The following is a 17,558-nucleotide window of genomic DNA, read 5'->3' on the forward strand; positions in this document are numbered from 1 at the left end:
TTACTCCTTCTCCAGACGCACGGCCGGGTTGCTCTCAATGAAGTTCAGGTCGACCTTGTGGCCAAGAAGCTCACGGATGTTGCTCACGGCATATCTTAGGGAAAGGCCCGTTAGTAAACTGATCCGATGTCAACTCTCGTAGTACTTACTTGATCATAGTAGGTCTCTCCAAACTCAGACCCCAGCCGTAGACTCTCATGTCCTTGGGAATACCCATGGACTCCAGCATCTCAGGCCGGAACATACCGCTGTTACCAATCTCCACCCACTTGCCCAGACCCTCGTGGTAGCCGAAAATCTCCATACTGGGCTCGGTGTAGGGGTTATAGGCAGGCTTGAAGCGGAGCTGGTGAATGCCCATCTTGGAAAAGAAGACCTCCATGAAACCAATCAGACCACCCAGAGTCAGGCCGAAGTCGGCAATGACACCCTCGATCTGGTGGAACTCAGCCAAGTGAGTGGCATCGACGGCCTCGTTACGGAACACACGGTCGATACTGAAGAAGCGGGCCGGCCGCGGGTTGGCGGCGAGCTTGTGCAGCATGTACGCCGAGATGGAGGTCGTGTGCGTGCGGAGCACCAGCCGTAGGGACTCGTCAGGGTTCCAGGGGTAGCGGTATCCGATGGAGCCAAACTTGCCCTTCTCGTGGACATCGTGCACGTTATCCCAGTATTGCTTGTAGTCGAGGGGCTTGTCTGCCTTGGATAGGTGCGGGTCGTTCGGGGGATCCTCGCGCGGAGGATCAGCCGTGAGAGGATCGGCAATGTAGAAGGTATCTTGAAGGTCACGGGCAGGGTGTTGCTGGGGCACGAACAGAGCGTCGAAGTTCCAGAAACCCGTCTCCACGTAGCGGTTGGTCGGCATCTCCTCGAAGCCCATCTCGAAGAAGATGTGCCGGAACTCCTGCCGCACCTTGTTGAGCGGGTGCAGAGCGCCGGCGGGTGTGGGAGCACCCTTGGCGTTGAAGTTATAGGGCTTGAACTGGGTGGTCTTCCAGGAGCCATTGGCGATCATCTCGGCTGTAAGATCGGTCTCCTCCTTGGCGATTTCCCGGGCATACTTGGGGCCCTTGGAGATCACAAAGGCGAATTCCTTGGACATGGAAATCAGTTTTCTCCGCTTGAGATCGGCAAGTGCCTTGGAGTCGTCGAGAGACTTGGTCTTCTGAACGCCGAGGAGCTGCTCGCGGGTCTCGTCAACAATTGACTCCTTGGCCGCACGCAGCAAGTCATTGTCCTTCTTGATCCAACCGCGCTTGAACGCATTGCCCTGGCCAACCTTGGCGCTGTCCTTCCCCACGATTCCAGGCAAATCGGTGATCTTCAGTCCGTCCAAGGCCTTGACAACGGCGTTGAAGACCCTGGCCTCGTGAGAGCCATTGGCCACAATCGCCTCACCCTCGGAGGTGAGAACAATGATATCCTTCTCTTTGGTCTCATATTCGACCATCAGCCGCGACGCCAAGCGGTCCAGCGCACTTTTGACATTCAATGAGGGGTCGGAGGGGAAGGCTTGGTTGGAGAGGATGGGCGCATCGGACGCGGACAGGGCGTCCAGAATCGCGGTCGTCAAATCGGACGCCATGGCTGCAGCCGTTTCCTGCAGGGAATTTGGCGGGTCGCTGAGCAAAACGTGGGGAGTTATCGGTCTTGCGGTTGCCGCCAAAATTACGAATGACTCTTAATATCGGGTGCGGTAGACCGCAGAAACCAACTGCGCGGCCATCTTATGCCTCAGGCATAATGTTCCTTGGACCCCCCTCCATTCTCTGCCTTAATGCCCAAGCGCCCTATGTAATTACTGTCGCGCTGCTGTACGATAACCAGGATACGAGTGCAGCCATATCGCGAGGTCAGACGCTTCCTCAGGAATCCCACTTTTGGTCTTTTAAGCCTCATAACGGCTGCTCCGGGCCTATAAAGTGACGGTCTATTAAAACGGTCCCAACTCTACCTTATTTCTTCAGGGCACAGCCTCAACAGCTATGTTTGTACAGTCTTATCGGGCAAGATTTCAACGGTGGCCAATTTTTTTTTTCCTGGATAGCGTGGTGGCTATCTATGCATCTGCATGTCGTGTTATCGTGGTACGCTTGGGTTTTGCTAGCCGAGTGCTGTCTCACCTCAATGAAGTTCAACTGTCTACCCAGGTATATCGAACTACGACCCAAAGCACTAAACAGTCTATTACCAAATCGGGTAGTATGAACCCGACGGCGCTCCGGTCCCAAGTAGTACACAGCACAGGGACAATCTCAGGCACCGTTGAACCCGGACCCGAAGACCACTTGACCACGTTCCATGATGGTACAGCGTCCAATCGACACACGAGGGCCACGGGAGACGCTAGGACGGCACCGGGCCTCAGCCACATAAAAATTTCTTTAGCGAAGTGGAATCACAAAAGCGTGGATCTGTGGCACGAAATCCTCCCGAGACAACGAACCTCCTGAGTGCGATATGAGTGGTTGAGACTAAGGTTCGACTGGAGCCCACTTTGGGACCGGCAACCCACCCACGAGAACCATGTCGGGATTGGAAGTCGTGGTACTGAAATCAGAGCATTTGGGCCGCGTTCGAGGTGAACTATTGACAATTCGAAGCGGCGCTTCGAGGGACTGCCACGTTAGGATCGCCACTAGTATGGCCGATCGTCGTTCATTGTGAGCTCAGTTCGCACACCTTGGGAGATGAAACGAGAATGGAGAGAGCCCTGGAGCCTTATCCAAAACACCCCGGTCCTCTCTCGAACTCTATCTTGCTCAGTCCGTGCACCCCTGTAGAACCAAGGGTCGAATAGCAACGAGAGGGGGAAAGAAGTACCGTAGGGAGCGTCGTGCAAGCGAAAGACGTTAAGTCTTCGAGCAGGGGATGGTGGAAGTGGGTGCACGTCCGATTCCCATCGAGTCGAAGGCATCCAACACAGGAAAAAAAGTAGTTCGGCATCGCCGCCCCTTTCGAAATTCTTCCACTTTCCCCTCCCCTCTTTCCTCTTTTCCAGGGTTTTGATCTTCTACCCCCTTAGTCACACTCTCCTTTCCTATTTTTTGGACAGCTCGCTGTTCTCCCCCGCAAAAGACGAGCGCTTACATAACCCCCTTGCCGGGCGCTTCACCCTCTCCCGTGGCCCCCTTCTGTCCCGTCCCTCTAAGCTTCTCTTCAACATCCCAGAGTCGGGACGGCGATTATCCATCTCATCTTGTTTCTTCTCTGCTATCCATGTCGCCCTAGACCTCCCAAGCCGTTCATTTGTGTCAGGAACCCGGTACGTGGTCCCTGCGCTTCCATCATTCCCGACTCCCTTTTTCGGACCTCCGGTACCCATGGGACGTCCTCGGTCCTAGACAAAGCTGTTGGGGCTTGGGACATCTCTACCCCTCTACTATACTGTTGTCGTCTCGTCCTACATGCTCCTTCGCTGACGGCCCTAGGGCACGATGGCTGACGAGACTCTCGTGGCCGCAACGGCCGTGTTGCAGTCTTTAGCCAGAGACGAGCCCACCGCCGGCTCCTCCTCACCTCCCTTTGATTTCCAATTTTCTTCGAGTAACGGCACGAAATCATCCCAACTTCCCGGAGAACCCACCCCTGCAAAGGCCTCCTTCGAAGCCGAATTGGAGGCCTTGGTGCGGCGCGTGCATCATCTGGAATTCCAAGCTGTCAGTCATCACAAATTCCCCGACAATCCCCAGCAGGCCACACCGTCTGCTTATGGATCCAACGAGAAGGACCCTGATTTCTTGTGGACCTTTGGGCTCGATCGCTTGTCGTCCGGTCAAGGTTCTGACTCTTATTGCCTTTCACAGCAGCAAAAACTGAATCAATCCGATCGGCGGCAGCGGACCCCCTCCGGTCCCGAAGAGCCCCCGGTTGGAGACCTTGACGAAGACGAAACCGACGAAGAGGATGAGAATGGGGCTCGCACCCGCGTCGTCCGCGAGGAGGACATCAGCATTCTCCGCAACCATGTCCAGAAGCAGGCCGAGGAGATAAGCTTCCAGAAAGACATTATTGCGCAGGTTCGCGATGAGTTGCAGAAGCAGGAAGAGCACACCCGCCGTGCTTTGACCAAGGTCGAGAACGAAGACGTCGTTCTTTTGGAACGTGAACTACGCAAGCATCAACAGGCCAACGAGGCTTTCCAGAAAGCCTTACGAGAAATCGGCGGTATCATTACCCAGGTTGCCAACGGTGACCTGTCCATGAAAGTCCAGATCCACCCTCTAGAGATGGACCCTGAAATCGCCACTTTCAAACGAACGATCAACACTATGATGGACCAACTGCAAGTTTTCGGTAGCGAAGTGTCTCGAGTCGCCCGTGAAGTCGGAACCGAAGGTATACTTGGAGGACAAGCTCAGATTACTGGAGTCCATGGTATTTGGAAAGAACTTACGGAAAATGTGAACATCATGGCCAAGAACTTGACGGACCAGGTGCGAGAAATCGCGGCTGTGACCACTGCTGTCGCCCACGGAGATCTCAGTCAGAAGATTGAGAGCCGCGCTCAGGGTGAAATTTTGGAACTGCAACAGACGATCAACACCATGGTGGATCAACTTCGAACATTTGCAACCGAGGTAACGCGAGTCGCGCGCGACGTCGGAACGGAAGGTGTACTAGGTGGACAAGCCCAGATCGAAGGTGTACAAGGCATGTGGAACGAACTCACGGTTAATGTCAACGCTATGGCCAACAATCTCACCACCCAAGTGCGTGATATCGCCACGGTCACCAAGGCGGTCGCGAAGGGTGACCTCACGCAGAAGGTGCAAGCCAACTGCCGAGGAGAAATTGCGGAGCTCAAGAACATTATCAATTCCATGGTGGACCAACTACGGCAATTCGCGCAGGAAGTCACTAAGATTGCCAAGGAGGTCGGTACCGACGGTGTACTCGGAGGGCAAGCCACGGTGAATGATGTTGAAGGCACCTGGAAAGATTTGACTGAAAACGTCAACCGAATGGCCAACAACCTGACCACTCAGGTGCGAGAGATTGCCGATGTCACAACCGCTGTCGCCAAGGGTGACTTGACCAAGAAGGTTACCGCGAACGTTCAAGGTGAAATACTAGACCTCAAGAGCACTATCAACGGCATGGTGGACCGGTTGAATACGTTCGCCTTCGAAGTCAGTAAGGTGGCTCGAGAGGTCGGTACAGACGGTACCCTTGGTGGTCAAGCCAAGGTCGATAATGTGGAAGGAAAATGGAAAGATCTCACCGACAACGTCAACACTATGGCTCAAAATTTGACGTCTCAAGTGCGAAGTATCTCCGACGTCACGCAGGCCATTGCCAAGGGTGACCTTAGCAAGAAAATTGAGGTGCACGCCCAGGGAGAGATTCTGACGTTGAAGGTCACCATCAACCACATGGTCGGTCGACTCGCTAAGTTCGCCACTGAACTGAAGAAGGTCGCTCGCGATGTCGGTGTCGATGGCAAGATGGGTGGGCAAGCCAACGTCGAGGGCATTGCAGGAACTTGGAAAGAAATTACCGAGGACGTAAATACGATGGCCGAAAATCTTACGTCTCAGGTGCGAGCATTCGGTGAAATTACCGATGCAGCCACCGACGGTGATTTCACCAAGCTCATTACGGTCAATGCCTCCGGAGAAATGGACGAGTTGAAGCGCAAGATCAACAAGATGGTTTCCAACTTGAGGGACAGTATCCAGCGAAACACTGCCGCTAGGGAGGCTGCCGAACTTGCCAACCGTACCAAATCTGAATTCTTGGCCAATATGTCGCACGAGATCAGGACACCGATGAACGGTATCATCGGTATGACGCAGCTGACATTGGATACGGATGACTTGAAACCGTACACACGTGAGATGTTGAACGTCGTGCACAACTTGGCCAACAGTTTACTCACGATCATTGACGATATTCTTGATATCTCGAAGATCGAAGCCAACCGGATGGTGATCGAAAGCATTCCGTTCACTGTGCGGGGCACCGTCTTCAATGCGCTCAAGACTTTGGCCGTCAAGGCGAATGAGAAGTTCCTGAGTCTGACATACCAGGTGGATAACACTGTGCCGGACTATGTCATTGGTGACCCCTTCCGTCTGCGCCAGATCATCCTCAATTTGGTCGGCAACGCCATCAAGTTCACTGAGCACGGTGAAGTCAAACTCACGATCCGCAAATCCGATCGGGAGCAATGCACCACTAACGAGTATGCTTTCGAGTTCTCTGTCTCCGACACCGGTATTGGTATCGAGGAAGACAAGCTGGATTTGATCTTCGACACCTTCCAGCAGGCCGATGGCTCTACCACCCGGAGGTTTGGCGGCACTGGTCTTGGTCTTTCCATCTCCAAGCGCCTGGTCAACTTGATGGGTGGTGACGTTTGGGTCACCTCTGAGTACGGCCACGGCAGTACCTTCCACTTCACTTGCGTGGTCAAACTCGCAGACCAGTCCTTGACGGTCATCTCCTCCCAGCTCATGCCGTACCGAAACCATCGGGTTTTGTTCATCGACAAGGGGCAGAACGGAGCTCAGGCCTCCAATGTCATGAAGATGCTCAAGAAGATTGACTTGGAACCGTTGGTTGTCAGGAACGAAGAGCACGTCCCGCCGCCTGAGATCCAGGATCCTTCCGGAAAGGAATCCGGCCATGCATACGACGTCATCATTGTTGACTCGGTGGATACGGCTCGCATCCTTCGTACTTTCGACGAGTTCAAGTATATTCCGATCGTTTTGGTCTGCCCTCTGGTCTGTGTCAGCTTGAAGTCTGCTCTGGACCTTGGTATCAGCTCTTACATGACCACACCATGCCAGCCTATTGACCTTGGAAATGGTATGCTGCCGGCCTTGGAAGGCCGGTCGACACCAATCACCACCGATAACTCTCGTTCCTTCGACATTCTTCTTGCCGAGGACAACGACGTGAATCAGCAGCTTGCGATGAAGATTCTTCAGAAGCATAACCACAATGTCTTCGTCGTTGGCAATGGCTTGGAAGCGGTGGAGGCTGTGAAGAAGCGTCGGTACGATGTCATTCTCATGGATGTTCAAATGCCCGTCATGGGTGGATTTGAAGCCACCGGGAAGATTCGCGAGTACGAGCGGGAGAGTGGACTCCAGCGGACCCCGATCATTGCGCTCACGGCGCACGCCATGTTGGGAGACCGCGAGAAGTGCATCCAGGCCCAGATGGACGAATACCTTTCCAAGCCGCTTAAGCAGAACCAGATGATGCAGACCATTCTCAAGTGTGCCACGCTTGGTGGCTCGCTGCTGGAGAAGAGCAAGGAGTCTCGGATCTCCAGCAGCGGAGAAATGCATCCGATCCACTCCTCTGTCTCTTCTGACAACCAGAATCAGCAGCAGCAACAACGCTCGCAGAAAATGCAACCTTTACCGACACCAACGCGACCTAGTGTGGACACTCGGGCAATCACATCATCGGGCCCCATCACCCGCGGAAGTGTTGTCAGTCCTAGGCCGGCCGAGGACAAAGACGAAGAGATGATCGATGATCGGGTACGTTAGCAAGTATGTGGAAAAGGATGACTTTCGGGATCAGCCCGGCTAACTGCCCCTTCCCCAAAATAGTCATTGTTGCGATCCAACAGTACTTGAGTTCGGTTACACCAGATGAACATTTATTTCCAGCCATGCATATTTGTCAAATGGTTTCGATGTGGCCGTTGATACCCTGTCTATATGAGGCTGGAGGTCGAGAACCTCAGCCATTTGCGATTTTCACATTCTACATGCTCATACCCACCTACTTCATTGTCCCCATTGTTGAACCCCTTATCATACTACATTCCATCGCTGCATTCGTTCATCGCTTTATAAGGTGTTGTTTGGCGCATCTTCTGTTTGATTGACATGGCTTGGGTTCTGTTCAGCAGTCCAGTGGGTGACTACTGAAGGGGGAGTTTGCAATTCAGAGGGGTGCTTTATTTCCGTCCCCGGGGATTCCATTGTCATGCTTGCCATCTTTTCTCTCGCTTACACCCTGCCTCGGAGCCTCTTTCATCATTTCCATCTTTGTATTGTATCTTCTTGCTTTCTGCTTTAGCCATCTGCGGTGCAAGTTAGAGCGCCATGGGCTCCGAGGTTTCTCTTTCTACTCTGCCATTTTGGGATGGCTCGAGGTCTTTTTTTTTTTCTGTTTCTCACCGGGCGGTTTGATCACCTCGTTTCCTAAGACCAAAATGCAAGACTTTTGTGACTTCAATATTTGCTCTCATCGTAGCGTGATTAGATTTCTCATGCTATCTTCTTCCCAGTAGAGGGATAAACCTAGGCTTGCCCTTTACCTCAGAAGCTGCTAGACGGTGCAAGAAAAAAAGCGTCTTTAGATAAAACACGAAAGCACAAGCAATTTTATTATCTATCCCCTCAACCCACCAGCAGGATTACAAAATATCCGGCCATCCCTTGTAATCCTCCTAGATTACCCAATTACCAACAACAAAGCCCTAGACTACTAGCAAATTAACGACCCATCTAGTAGAATCGAGCCCGATTCTTGAAGCGAGGGATGGCCCTGGTTCCAGTAGTCGTCGACTCCGTCGAGATCCTCGTAATATTACGAGCAGTAGCAGTAGCAGTAGCAGTCGAGGTCGATGTCGAGGTCGAGTTCAAGATACGAGTCGTGTTGGTGAAAACCGCGGTCATGTTCCCGAACATGGTGTTGACCATAGCACGTCGAACGATTCCAGGAGTGATCGATGCTCTCACATTTGTGGTCCCGGATCTCGCAGATATGGATCCTGAGTTCGGATGAGCCACAGTTGATGTTGGAAGTGTCCGCATGGTGCTGCCCACTGATGTCGTTTGTGTGCGAATCAGCGATGTCGAGCTTCGGCTTGGTGGCGCGATGGATCTACTGCTGGCTGCGGGAGTTAATCTTGAGACGACGGGGCTTGATCTCGATATTCCGACGCTCGGGATGAAGGGGCTTGGCCTCAAGGCTGCTGGGCTTGACCTTGAGACGACGGGGCTTGATCTCGAGATTCCGACGCTCGGGACGACGGCGCTTGGCCTCAAGGCTGCGACGCTGGAGCTCGGGACGATGCGGGCCGGGGAGACGACGGCTGAGGATAAGGGTAAATGCTCAGCTGAAGATGAGCTTTCACCGCGGACTCCGCTGTTGATGGGAGCAGAGCTTAAAGTGCTGGTCACAGTAACGGTCGATGTGACAGTCCTGGTGCTTGTAGTCTGAGGGCAAGCGGCACACAGAGCGCTTGCTAGTGGACAGACCAAGGCAATGCTGCTGCTCGCAGGAGTTGAGACTGATGCTGGGGCGGTGATACCTGGACTACCGCCAGATCCAAAGCTTCCACCAGAACTTCTTCCCCCAGGGCCCGTGCCGCCAGAACCAGGGCTCGTACCTCCGTGGCTCCCAGCCCCTGGACCAATACCAACAAATCTGGGAGTACTGGTAGAGCTGGGACTACTCCTAGACACAGTGCTGGCACCACCAGAGGATCCTCCTCCAGAGGCCGGCCTTTCGCTTCCAGGGACTCCTAAACCTGGACCTGTACCTGGACCGCTGCCACCAGAGCCAGGGCTGTTACCACCGGGGGATACCCCACCAGGTCCAGAACTACTGCCACCAGGAGTAGTACCGCTAGAACCGGATCTAGGAGCACCACCACCACCACCAGGTGAGCTGGAAGTTCCAGATCCAGATCCAGCGCTTTGGCAAGGAGTGATTCCGCCATTACCACCAGAGACATCTTTGTCAGCAAAGCCTCCTCCAGAGGATCCACCAGACTCTGGCTTTGAAGTGGCAGCCGCAACCAAGGAGCTCATCAAAGCGGCATCGTGACGCTGTTCGAGGTTGGAGCGCTCTTGGATTTGGACAATTTCATCACGCTCTTTGATGTAGGGCACATCACCTTGGTCTTGGATCTGAGCATAATCATCACGGTCTTGTATCTCTGCGATGTTATCAGCGCTGACTGGAAAGCCCTGAAAGAGCAGCAAAGAAGCAGCCAGCAAGGAGAAGCCGTTCTTCGTATACATGATGAACGTCGTACAGGCTGAGTGCGAAGGAACCTTAAACCCGGGATAAAATCGGGACGGAGTGTCGATCAGAGCGAGGGTAAAGATAACCGTTGTTGGTGAATGGCCTCAAATAGAAGGTGTTGATGTCGAGAGCAAAAACAGCAACTTGCAATGAAACAAACCAACCACGAGAGCAATGCGAATCGAAAAGCCAGAATTCACCCCAAAAAAAGCGAATAGGTGAAGCACGAAACAAGAACGAGTCGGACAGAGAGCAAGACCCTGTAATATGTAGCGCACAGAAAATAAGTTTCGCCGGGTGATGAGCGCTCGATGTCATTGACGCGCTTCTTTGGGATTTGGAAGTCGTATGCATTGCATCTTCTTTGGAGGTTAGGGTTTGGCCAGCCCTCTTCGGGTCAGCGAGTTTTTGGCCGCCCTATTGGAAATGACCCAGTGGGATGGTGCCATGGATTTGGAGTCTGGGGGCCATCATCATGACTGACAAATTACATAGATCCGGGTTCCTGACGGATATCTTATGCGATGGGTCCGTTGAGTTTGGTGAGCATCGCCTTTTCAATATCCCGTTGATCTTGATCTGAATACCACTTACTAGATCTTGATCATTGTCAAGTGATTTTTGAAGCATCCTTTGGTTTCGCAGATAGCCCTTCTCCTACAAACATTTGCTCAAGTATGTCTTGCTCTGAAGAAATTGGCTTGAGCTGTTCGGAGTCGTGATCCGGCGCTTAATAAACCCGATGATCTCACTGAGTCGTTAGCATCTGCCAAGGGGATTGAAAAGAAAACCTAAGTTTAAGTGAGTCGGGATTAAAAATAGGATGAAAAGTATTATCAGCATTAGTAACGACTATATATAAACTGAAATGCATATGTGCAAAGGCGTGGTCATGTCTCGTTGAACGCAACAAAGCGCCCACAGAACATCAAGAAAAATGCGACACACAATCTGTATACTTATCGAAATCGATGGACTTTTTCCTTCCGCTGTCTAACGAATTATTTGTGAGTCATCAAATCATATCGACATCGTGAAGGATAGGGAATGTCGGAATTTAGGAAGCACCCTGAAGTACCAGGGCAGAGGGTCTAGTAGACAGCCAAAGGGCTACGCCAGCCAACCTGAATGACCTTAACGGCCGTGCAGCAGACTAGACCGGCCGCGTAACAGATCGTAGTAAAAGCAATAAGACCCCAATACTGGCCATTGCAGCGAGCCAGAATCTCACCAGCAATGGGTATTCCGGTAAGGGTACTAGTGGCGAACCATGTCAGTCCGAAGTGTTCATGATATCACAAAAATTCGACGAAGATACTCACCCGAAGCTCACAATCGTGTAGGCGGTTGCGTAATACCGGCCGTAGTTCTCAGTCTTGCAAAGCTGTCCGACACAGACGGGCGTCAAGCTGATGTTGCTACCGCTGGAGAATCCGAAAAGCAAGGCGTAAACCACCAGCAAGGCCAAGCTGCTTCCGGCGGGAAGCCACAAACACGCGTTGCACAGTAGGCACAGGGCCACGGTAGCGATTAGGGTGTTGAACCGGCCTAGGAAATCTGCGAAGAATCCCGGAAGCCATCTGCCGAAGAACGAGCCTACATTCAGAATGGCAAGTATCTGGTAGGAAAAATGGGTAGAAAAGCCGTGATCTAGGGCATAGGAAGAGATATAACTGATTGGGACGAAAAGACCCCATTCAATGAAGAAGACGCTGGCGGTAGTCAATGCAAATCGGGAATCGCGGAAGATGCGGAAATCTGGGAGGACGTTCTCCTTGGAGAAGGGCTTTTGCGGCAATCGCGATCTGATCAGGAGGTTGGCGAATCCAAAAGCAATCAGGCAGATCAGGGCCACCACTCGAGTAGCCCAGGCCCATCCGATTTTGGGGAAGAGAGACTCCAGAATGAGAGGGAATGCAATCCCACCGATGGAGCCACCGGTTGCAGCCATTCCAGTTGCGACTCCACGCTTTACGTAGAAGAAATGACCAATGGCCGAGATGGCCGGAGTGAAGATCAGCGAAGCACCGACGCCGCCCAACACACCAATCACAAGCATAAAGTGCCAGTATTTGGTACAGAAGCCAAGAAGAATGATCATGGCCATTTCGCAGATTGAACCGGCGAGGACGAGAAGGCGAGGGCCGCGTGCATCAAAAATGGGGCCGATTTGCACACCGCAAAAGAAAGTCAAGAAGGCATACATTCCGAAGATCCATCCGATGCTGCCAGAGCTGTAGTCTTTCAGCTGATGGCTCTCGATATAGGCCTGGAATGTGCCAATCGTGTTGACGAGTCCGAGAGATCCAAAAAGTCCCAGGAAGCTACCCAGTACCACTAGCCAGGCCTCGGTTCCACCTTCGGGGTAAATGTTGCCCTCTGCGTCTGTCGTAACTCGACTGACGGGATCTGTGTGACCAGACCGGTGGGATGGCGCCACGGTGGACGCTGTACGATAGAATTGGCCATCCGGAGCGGCTGGCGTTTGCTCCTGCTCCTGCGTCTGCTTGGCCGAGTCTGGTTGGGCGTGCTTCTCATTATCTGTTACATGCTTGGCAGACTTCTCATAATCATTGACAGCAGGTTTCTCTGTCGTCGTTGTCACGACATCCCGGCTAGAGTTGGACACGAAGCCATATGAATCGTCACCAGCGGCAATAGGTGTGCTGGCAAGCCCGGCCTCGGTGGACATTCTATGCGGAAAGAGCCGCTGAAATCTGTCCGTGGATCGGCCGCGAGTATAAGCGATTTTATACGATTAAGAGGTGCGCTTGTTTCCGTAAGTCTGGGTATGGACCTGGGGAGGTGGGTTGTTATTCTCTTAGAACAACCCGCGATGAGGGGTTCCCTTAGCAATCAAAAAGTCGGAGTCATCCAGACCCGGGCACTCAAAAGTGTGCATGGCGCGGAAAGACCCCTATTGGCTTTAAAGTGGCTCTAGAGGGTCTTTCTAGGCTCTTTTAAGTATGAGAGAAAAACTCGAGGCGGACGGCGATTGGCGGTTCCGGAAGATGTGGAGCGCCACTCACGAGCAGTACCTACCTTTGATCGCAAACAATGGTGATATCTGAATGTTTTAGTAGAGTGCTGTCTTGTTAGTCAATAATTGTGATCTGCCAATACCCTAGTGAAGGATGTTGTAAAATAGATGCACGTCAAGTCCCATGCAAATTCCTCGGAAAAAAGATTAGCAAATCACATCACAGCGGGGAATGCGAACCGAATGAGACAATGAGACACGGCTTTTAAGTGCCGGTCTTCATCCAAAGACGTCTTGCTCTTGTAGCATTTAATGGAAACTTCAGATATGAATTGGGCTTGTGGTTTAGTGGTATAATACCCCCTTAGCATGGGGGTGGTCCGGGGTTCGATTCCCCGCGAGTCCACTTTTTTTTTTTTTTCATCTTTTTCCCTTCACGGGCCTGGGTTTGGTGTGGAAACCCGCTTGGGACCAAATAGTTCTCGATTAAAGCATTTCCATAATGGAAAACGTTCGATCGTGTTCTCTCGGTACTCTTATCATCAAGTTACATCGAGACCGGGCGTAGGCCGGACATGCAGGTTGCATGGCCCCACCCGATGACGCATCGAATGAGAGCTTATCTATGGCCCAAAGCTCGCCCGGCCGCTCAGTCAGGCCGAGGTATGCAGCTCTCTACCCAGCAATCGGCCCCTGGAAAAAGCTTAACGGTTACAGGGATCGGTTCCTGAACGCATATAGAAAGTCTAGAAAAGCCCTCGTGCAACCTTAACTGAAGGTACGACGGTGGCCCGAACTCTCCCCGCGCCGACTTTGTGGAGGTGATGGTCAGGGGTTATCTGCGAAAAACCAATGTCCTAATCTGGGGTAAGGATCCCATTCGACGGAGGCTTCCGAGGTTATCTGCCAATGAGCGGAGGCCGTGTCCGCCGCAACGTAGGTTGCACGGCAATCTTGGAACCTGAAATGTATTATTCTCGCCACCGTAGCTGCATGATTTACCCAAGCGGAGACCAAAGCCATCGCCGATGGTTCTGCGTGCGGGGGCAAAGATAAACAGAACCAATTGAGGAAAGCGTCATTGCTGCCTATACGAGTGTCATCACCGGGCGTGGGAGGATAGGTCTGATTCACGGAATCCGTCGCTGTTCCGGAATCCCTAATTTGCAACAATCCGCGTCTGAGCGCTTTCGAAGCAACAAGGTCAGCGAACAGCTCTTCGTTCAGAGATATCAGTGGCAGTTGAAACTTGGAATTACCCCTAGACACTTAATCTTGCCCAACAAATCAGAACGGCAATAGTAAAGGCCGGGAAATTCCCTGGCGAGTTTCCATTTCCGGGGCTGGTGGGGATCCTCTACAGTACCCCGCTTAACAAGTGCATCACGCTGATCTCAGTGGCTCGTGGACATTGACAGGGGGTTGCAGGTGGAGGCGCAGAAGGGTCAATTGCTTAACCCGCTACTGCGATGCTGCTTGATCGTCCGCGGGTCTTGCCCCAACTTTTACCTGGGATCAAACGACGGACCCCGTCCTATTTAATGCCGACCTATCCCGCCACTTTTTGAAAAATAAGTGACCTCGTACACTCTTCTTTGCATTTTGTTCCGGGTTCCCTACGCCCGTCTTATAGGATGTTGTTGAAGTCAGTCCTGACCTCGGGTCTCTTGGCCCTTTCTATGGGCTCGGAGGCTGTCGAGGCGTCGACCTTTGGACGTCTTGGCAAGCTCGCCCGTGAACCCCTAGCGAGAGCCAACAGGGTTGTCCAGGCGGCACACGCCAAGGCAGTCCGTTGTACAAAGGACTTTCGCTTTTTGAGTGACAACACCCAGAGTGAGTAGACTCGACAACGATCGCGTGACACAGAACTAACCGGATTTGCAGAGTACCTGGTCAACCACATGCCCGATGTCCCCTTTGACATCGGTGAGATGTACTCGGGCCTGGTGCCAATTGACGAGGATGATGAGTCGCGAGAGCTTTTCTTCGTTTTCCAGCCCACCATTGGTGAGCCAGTCGACGAGGTTACCATTTGGCTGAATGGTGGACCGGGCTGCAGCTCCATGGAGGGTTTCTTGCAGGAGAATGGCCGCTTCATCTGGCAGCCCGGCACTTTTGCCCCCGTAGAGAACCCCTATTCCTGGGTGAACCTGACCAACATGCTTTGGTAAGTGTATACCAAGCAAGAACTGCGCCACCGAGACTGGTTGTACTGACTTCCACCTAGGGTCGATCAACCCGTCGGGACGGGTTTCTCCATCGGCAAGCCGACTGCCACCACCCAGGAAGAGACGGCGCAGGACTTCATCAAGTTCTTCAAGAACTTCGAAAAAACGTTCGGAATTAAGAACTTCAAGATTTACGTGACCGGTGAGAGCTACGCTGGCCGCTACGTCCCGTACATCTCCGCCGCCATGCTTGACGAGAAGGACAAGGAATACTACGATCTGCAGGGTAAGTGAATATGAGAATACATCAGACACTGTAGCTGATTCTTCGCTAGGTGCATTGACCTACGACCCCTGCATTGGTCAGTTCGACTATGTCCAGGAGGAGATTCCCGTCGTGCCTTTCGTCCAGCAGAACGCGAACCTGTTCAACTTCAACGAGACATTCATGGCCGATCTTGAACAGCTCCACCAGCAGTGTGGCTACGCCGACTATATCGACAAGTACCTGACCTTCCCACCCCCGAAGGAGCAGCCGCCCTTGTTCTTCAACTACACGTCCATGGCTAACTGCGACCTGTTCGACCTCGTAATCAACGAAGCCTACAGCATCAACCCATGCTGGGATCTATACGAAGTCAACCTGAATTGTCCACTACTGTGGGATGTCTTGGCCTTCCCTACCGCACTGGACTACGAATCCCCAGGATCAACCGTGTATTTCAACCGCGCGGACGTCAAGGAGGCAATGCACGCTCCTAACATAACATGGTCCGAGTGCTCAACGGAACCCGTCTACGTAGGCGGCAGCTCCGGCCCCGAACAAGAGGGCGACACCTCCGCCAACCCAATCGAGCATGTTCTGCCACAGGTGATCGAAGGGACGAACCGCGTCCTCATCGGCAACGGTGGCTACGACATGGTCATCATCACCAACGGAACCCTGATGACCATCCAGAACATGACCTGGAACGGCCACCTTGGATTCCAGGAGAAACCCGAGACTCCTATCAACATCGAGATCCCCGATCTCATGTACAATTGGGTTTTCGAGGAGAACGGTCAGGCCGGCGTCGATGGCCCACAGGGGATCATGGGCGTGCAGCACTACGAGCGTGGATTGATGTGGGTTGAGACATACCAGTCGGGCCACATGCAGCCGGAGTTCCAGCCGCGTTCCTCGTACCGCCACCTGGAATGGCTGCTTAACCGCACTGATCATATCTAAGGTCGTGGGTTCTTGACACAGCGCGATCGCGTGTTGGGACAAATGTTCAGTCTAGTATATAGTTACAGTAAGCACATAATTGCATGAACATTGGTAAATAGAGCCGTGTGCTTTCAGTTCTGAACCCAATCAGGCCTGACGTATAAGAGTCAAATCTGACCGCAACTCAGGTGGTTGTTTCCCTGCAGGACATGTAAATTTCAGCGCAAGCCGAGCTTACCCCAGAAATCATATGCTCATTATGCTCACCGCGGGAAACGCATCCGGCATTGAGTTAGCGAACAGAGATTGATCCAAAAGGCGTGATGTCAGTGCCACCGGGACAGCTTTGCCCTTTCGAGTATCATTTTCACGGGTAGTCTATCGGCACGGTGCCGAGACTGCTCATCAGGGGGTTCGTATATGCCTGTCAACGGCTTATCTGGGCGAATAAAAAACTTTCGTGCGTGAAGGGATGACGCGGATAGGGAAGTGTATATAGAGTTGCTGGACCCGGTCCGTGGACGGGCCGCTAGAGCTATAGGTGGCTTAGATATAGTCGGCTAGGGGAGGCTGGTAAGGATCTCTATTTGGAGATCTGGGTTTCAGGGGATACGAGATGTTGGCCGATTGCTCTCGCGTGGAACTGGATATAGCGCTTTGTTTTGGATTGACGTGCATCCCGTGGTTCTGGATGGCTCTGGCCCAGATAATCGATACGTGGTGTTTGATTTACAGTAGAGTTGAACCGTGAACGTCAGTACATGGCAGAGTCGACTAAAAAACAGCCGTCATTGCTCCTCGATTCACAAACTTTGTCTCGGCCGCATCTTCTCTCGTGTCCATTTTGCGGCATGCCCTGTTCGCGTGCGTTCTGTCTCAGCGTTAGAGCCGCTAGGCAGTGGCGCCCCCAGTGTGGAGTTGGCTTGTTGAGACCGTACCCCGTTATTACGGTACTAGTCCTCCTTGATCGGGCCTAGTGTGAAGTACATCATTTCTCAAAAGAGAGCAACATCGTCAGTTTGGATCACCTTTCCCTTACGGGTACCCCGAGAAACACAGTGGGACTCCAGTTCCTGATGACTACAGTGCGTTGGTAGGTGCTTTTCACACGCCCCAGGGCCACTGCTCGGTCTGTGCCAAGCATGCCGGGTGATCGGGGAACAGCGTGAATGAACTTGGTAATTAGAGCAAA

The 17,558-nt window shown here is 52.7% G+C and overlaps 6 protein-coding genes across 6 annotated transcripts; 2 read left to right on the top strand and 4 right to left on the bottom strand.

Moving 5' to 3' along the window:
• On the bottom strand, positions 1–1,585 carry N7498_003889 (phenylalanine--tRNA ligase subunit alpha; the record flags this gene model as incomplete). Its single annotated transcript, XM_058450951.1, has 2 exons — positions 1–94; positions 150–1,585. The coding sequence occupies 2 exons, from the start codon at positions 1,583–1,585 to the stop codon at positions 1–3; spliced, it is 1,530 nt and encodes a 509-aa protein (XP_058310413.1).
• Positions 1,586–3,437: 1,852 nt separating this feature from the next.
• tcsC (putative two-component osmosensing histidine kinase (Bos1)) lies at positions 3,438–7,601 on the top strand (the record flags this gene model as incomplete). Its single annotated transcript, XM_058450952.1, has 3 exons — positions 3,438–3,659; positions 3,807–7,502; positions 7,575–7,601. The coding sequence occupies 3 exons, from the start codon at positions 3,438–3,440 to the stop codon at positions 7,599–7,601; spliced, it is 3,945 nt and encodes a 1,314-aa protein (XP_058310414.1).
• Positions 7,602–8,480: 879 nt separating this feature from the next.
• Positions 8,481–8,789, bottom strand: N7498_003891 (uncharacterized protein; the record flags this gene model as incomplete). The annotated part of the gene is made up of 1 exon (XM_058450953.1): positions 8,481–8,789. One exon carries the CDS (start codon positions 8,787–8,789, stop codon positions 8,481–8,483), a length of 309 nt encoding a protein of 102 aa, XP_058310415.1.
• A 70-nt stretch (positions 8,790–8,859) lies between these two features.
• Positions 8,860–10,004, bottom strand: N7498_003892 (uncharacterized protein; the record flags this gene model as incomplete). The annotated part of the gene is made up of 2 exons (XM_058450954.1): positions 8,860–9,070; positions 9,214–10,004. The coding sequence occupies 2 exons, from the start codon at positions 10,002–10,004 to the stop codon at positions 8,860–8,862; spliced, it is 1,002 nt and encodes a 333-aa protein (XP_058310416.1).
• A 1,095-nt stretch (positions 10,005–11,099) lies between these two features.
• Positions 11,100–12,700, bottom strand: N7498_003893 (MCT family MFS transporter; the record flags this gene model as incomplete). The annotated part of the gene is made up of 2 exons (XM_058450955.1): positions 11,100–11,265; positions 11,331–12,700. 2 exons carry the CDS (start codon positions 12,698–12,700, stop codon positions 11,100–11,102), a joined length of 1,536 nt encoding a protein of 511 aa, XP_058310417.1.
• A 1,922-nt stretch (positions 12,701–14,622) lies between these two features.
• Positions 14,623–16,384, top strand: sxa2 (putative pheromone processing carboxypeptidase (Sxa2); the record flags this gene model as incomplete). The annotated part of the gene is made up of 4 exons (XM_058450956.1): positions 14,623–14,821; positions 14,873–15,155; positions 15,216–15,442; positions 15,492–16,384. The coding sequence occupies 4 exons, from the start codon at positions 14,623–14,625 to the stop codon at positions 16,382–16,384; spliced, it is 1,602 nt and encodes a 533-aa protein (XP_058310418.1).
• Between the last annotated feature and the right edge of the window lie 1,174 nt (positions 16,385–17,558).

Source organism: Penicillium cinerascens, assembly GCF_028974065.1.
Source record: "Penicillium cinerascens strain IBT 15544 chromosome Unknown contig_24_segment0_segment0, whole genome shotgun sequence".
Classification (NCBI taxonomy): domain Eukaryota; kingdom Fungi; phylum Ascomycota; class Eurotiomycetes; order Eurotiales; family Aspergillaceae; genus Penicillium; species Penicillium cinerascens.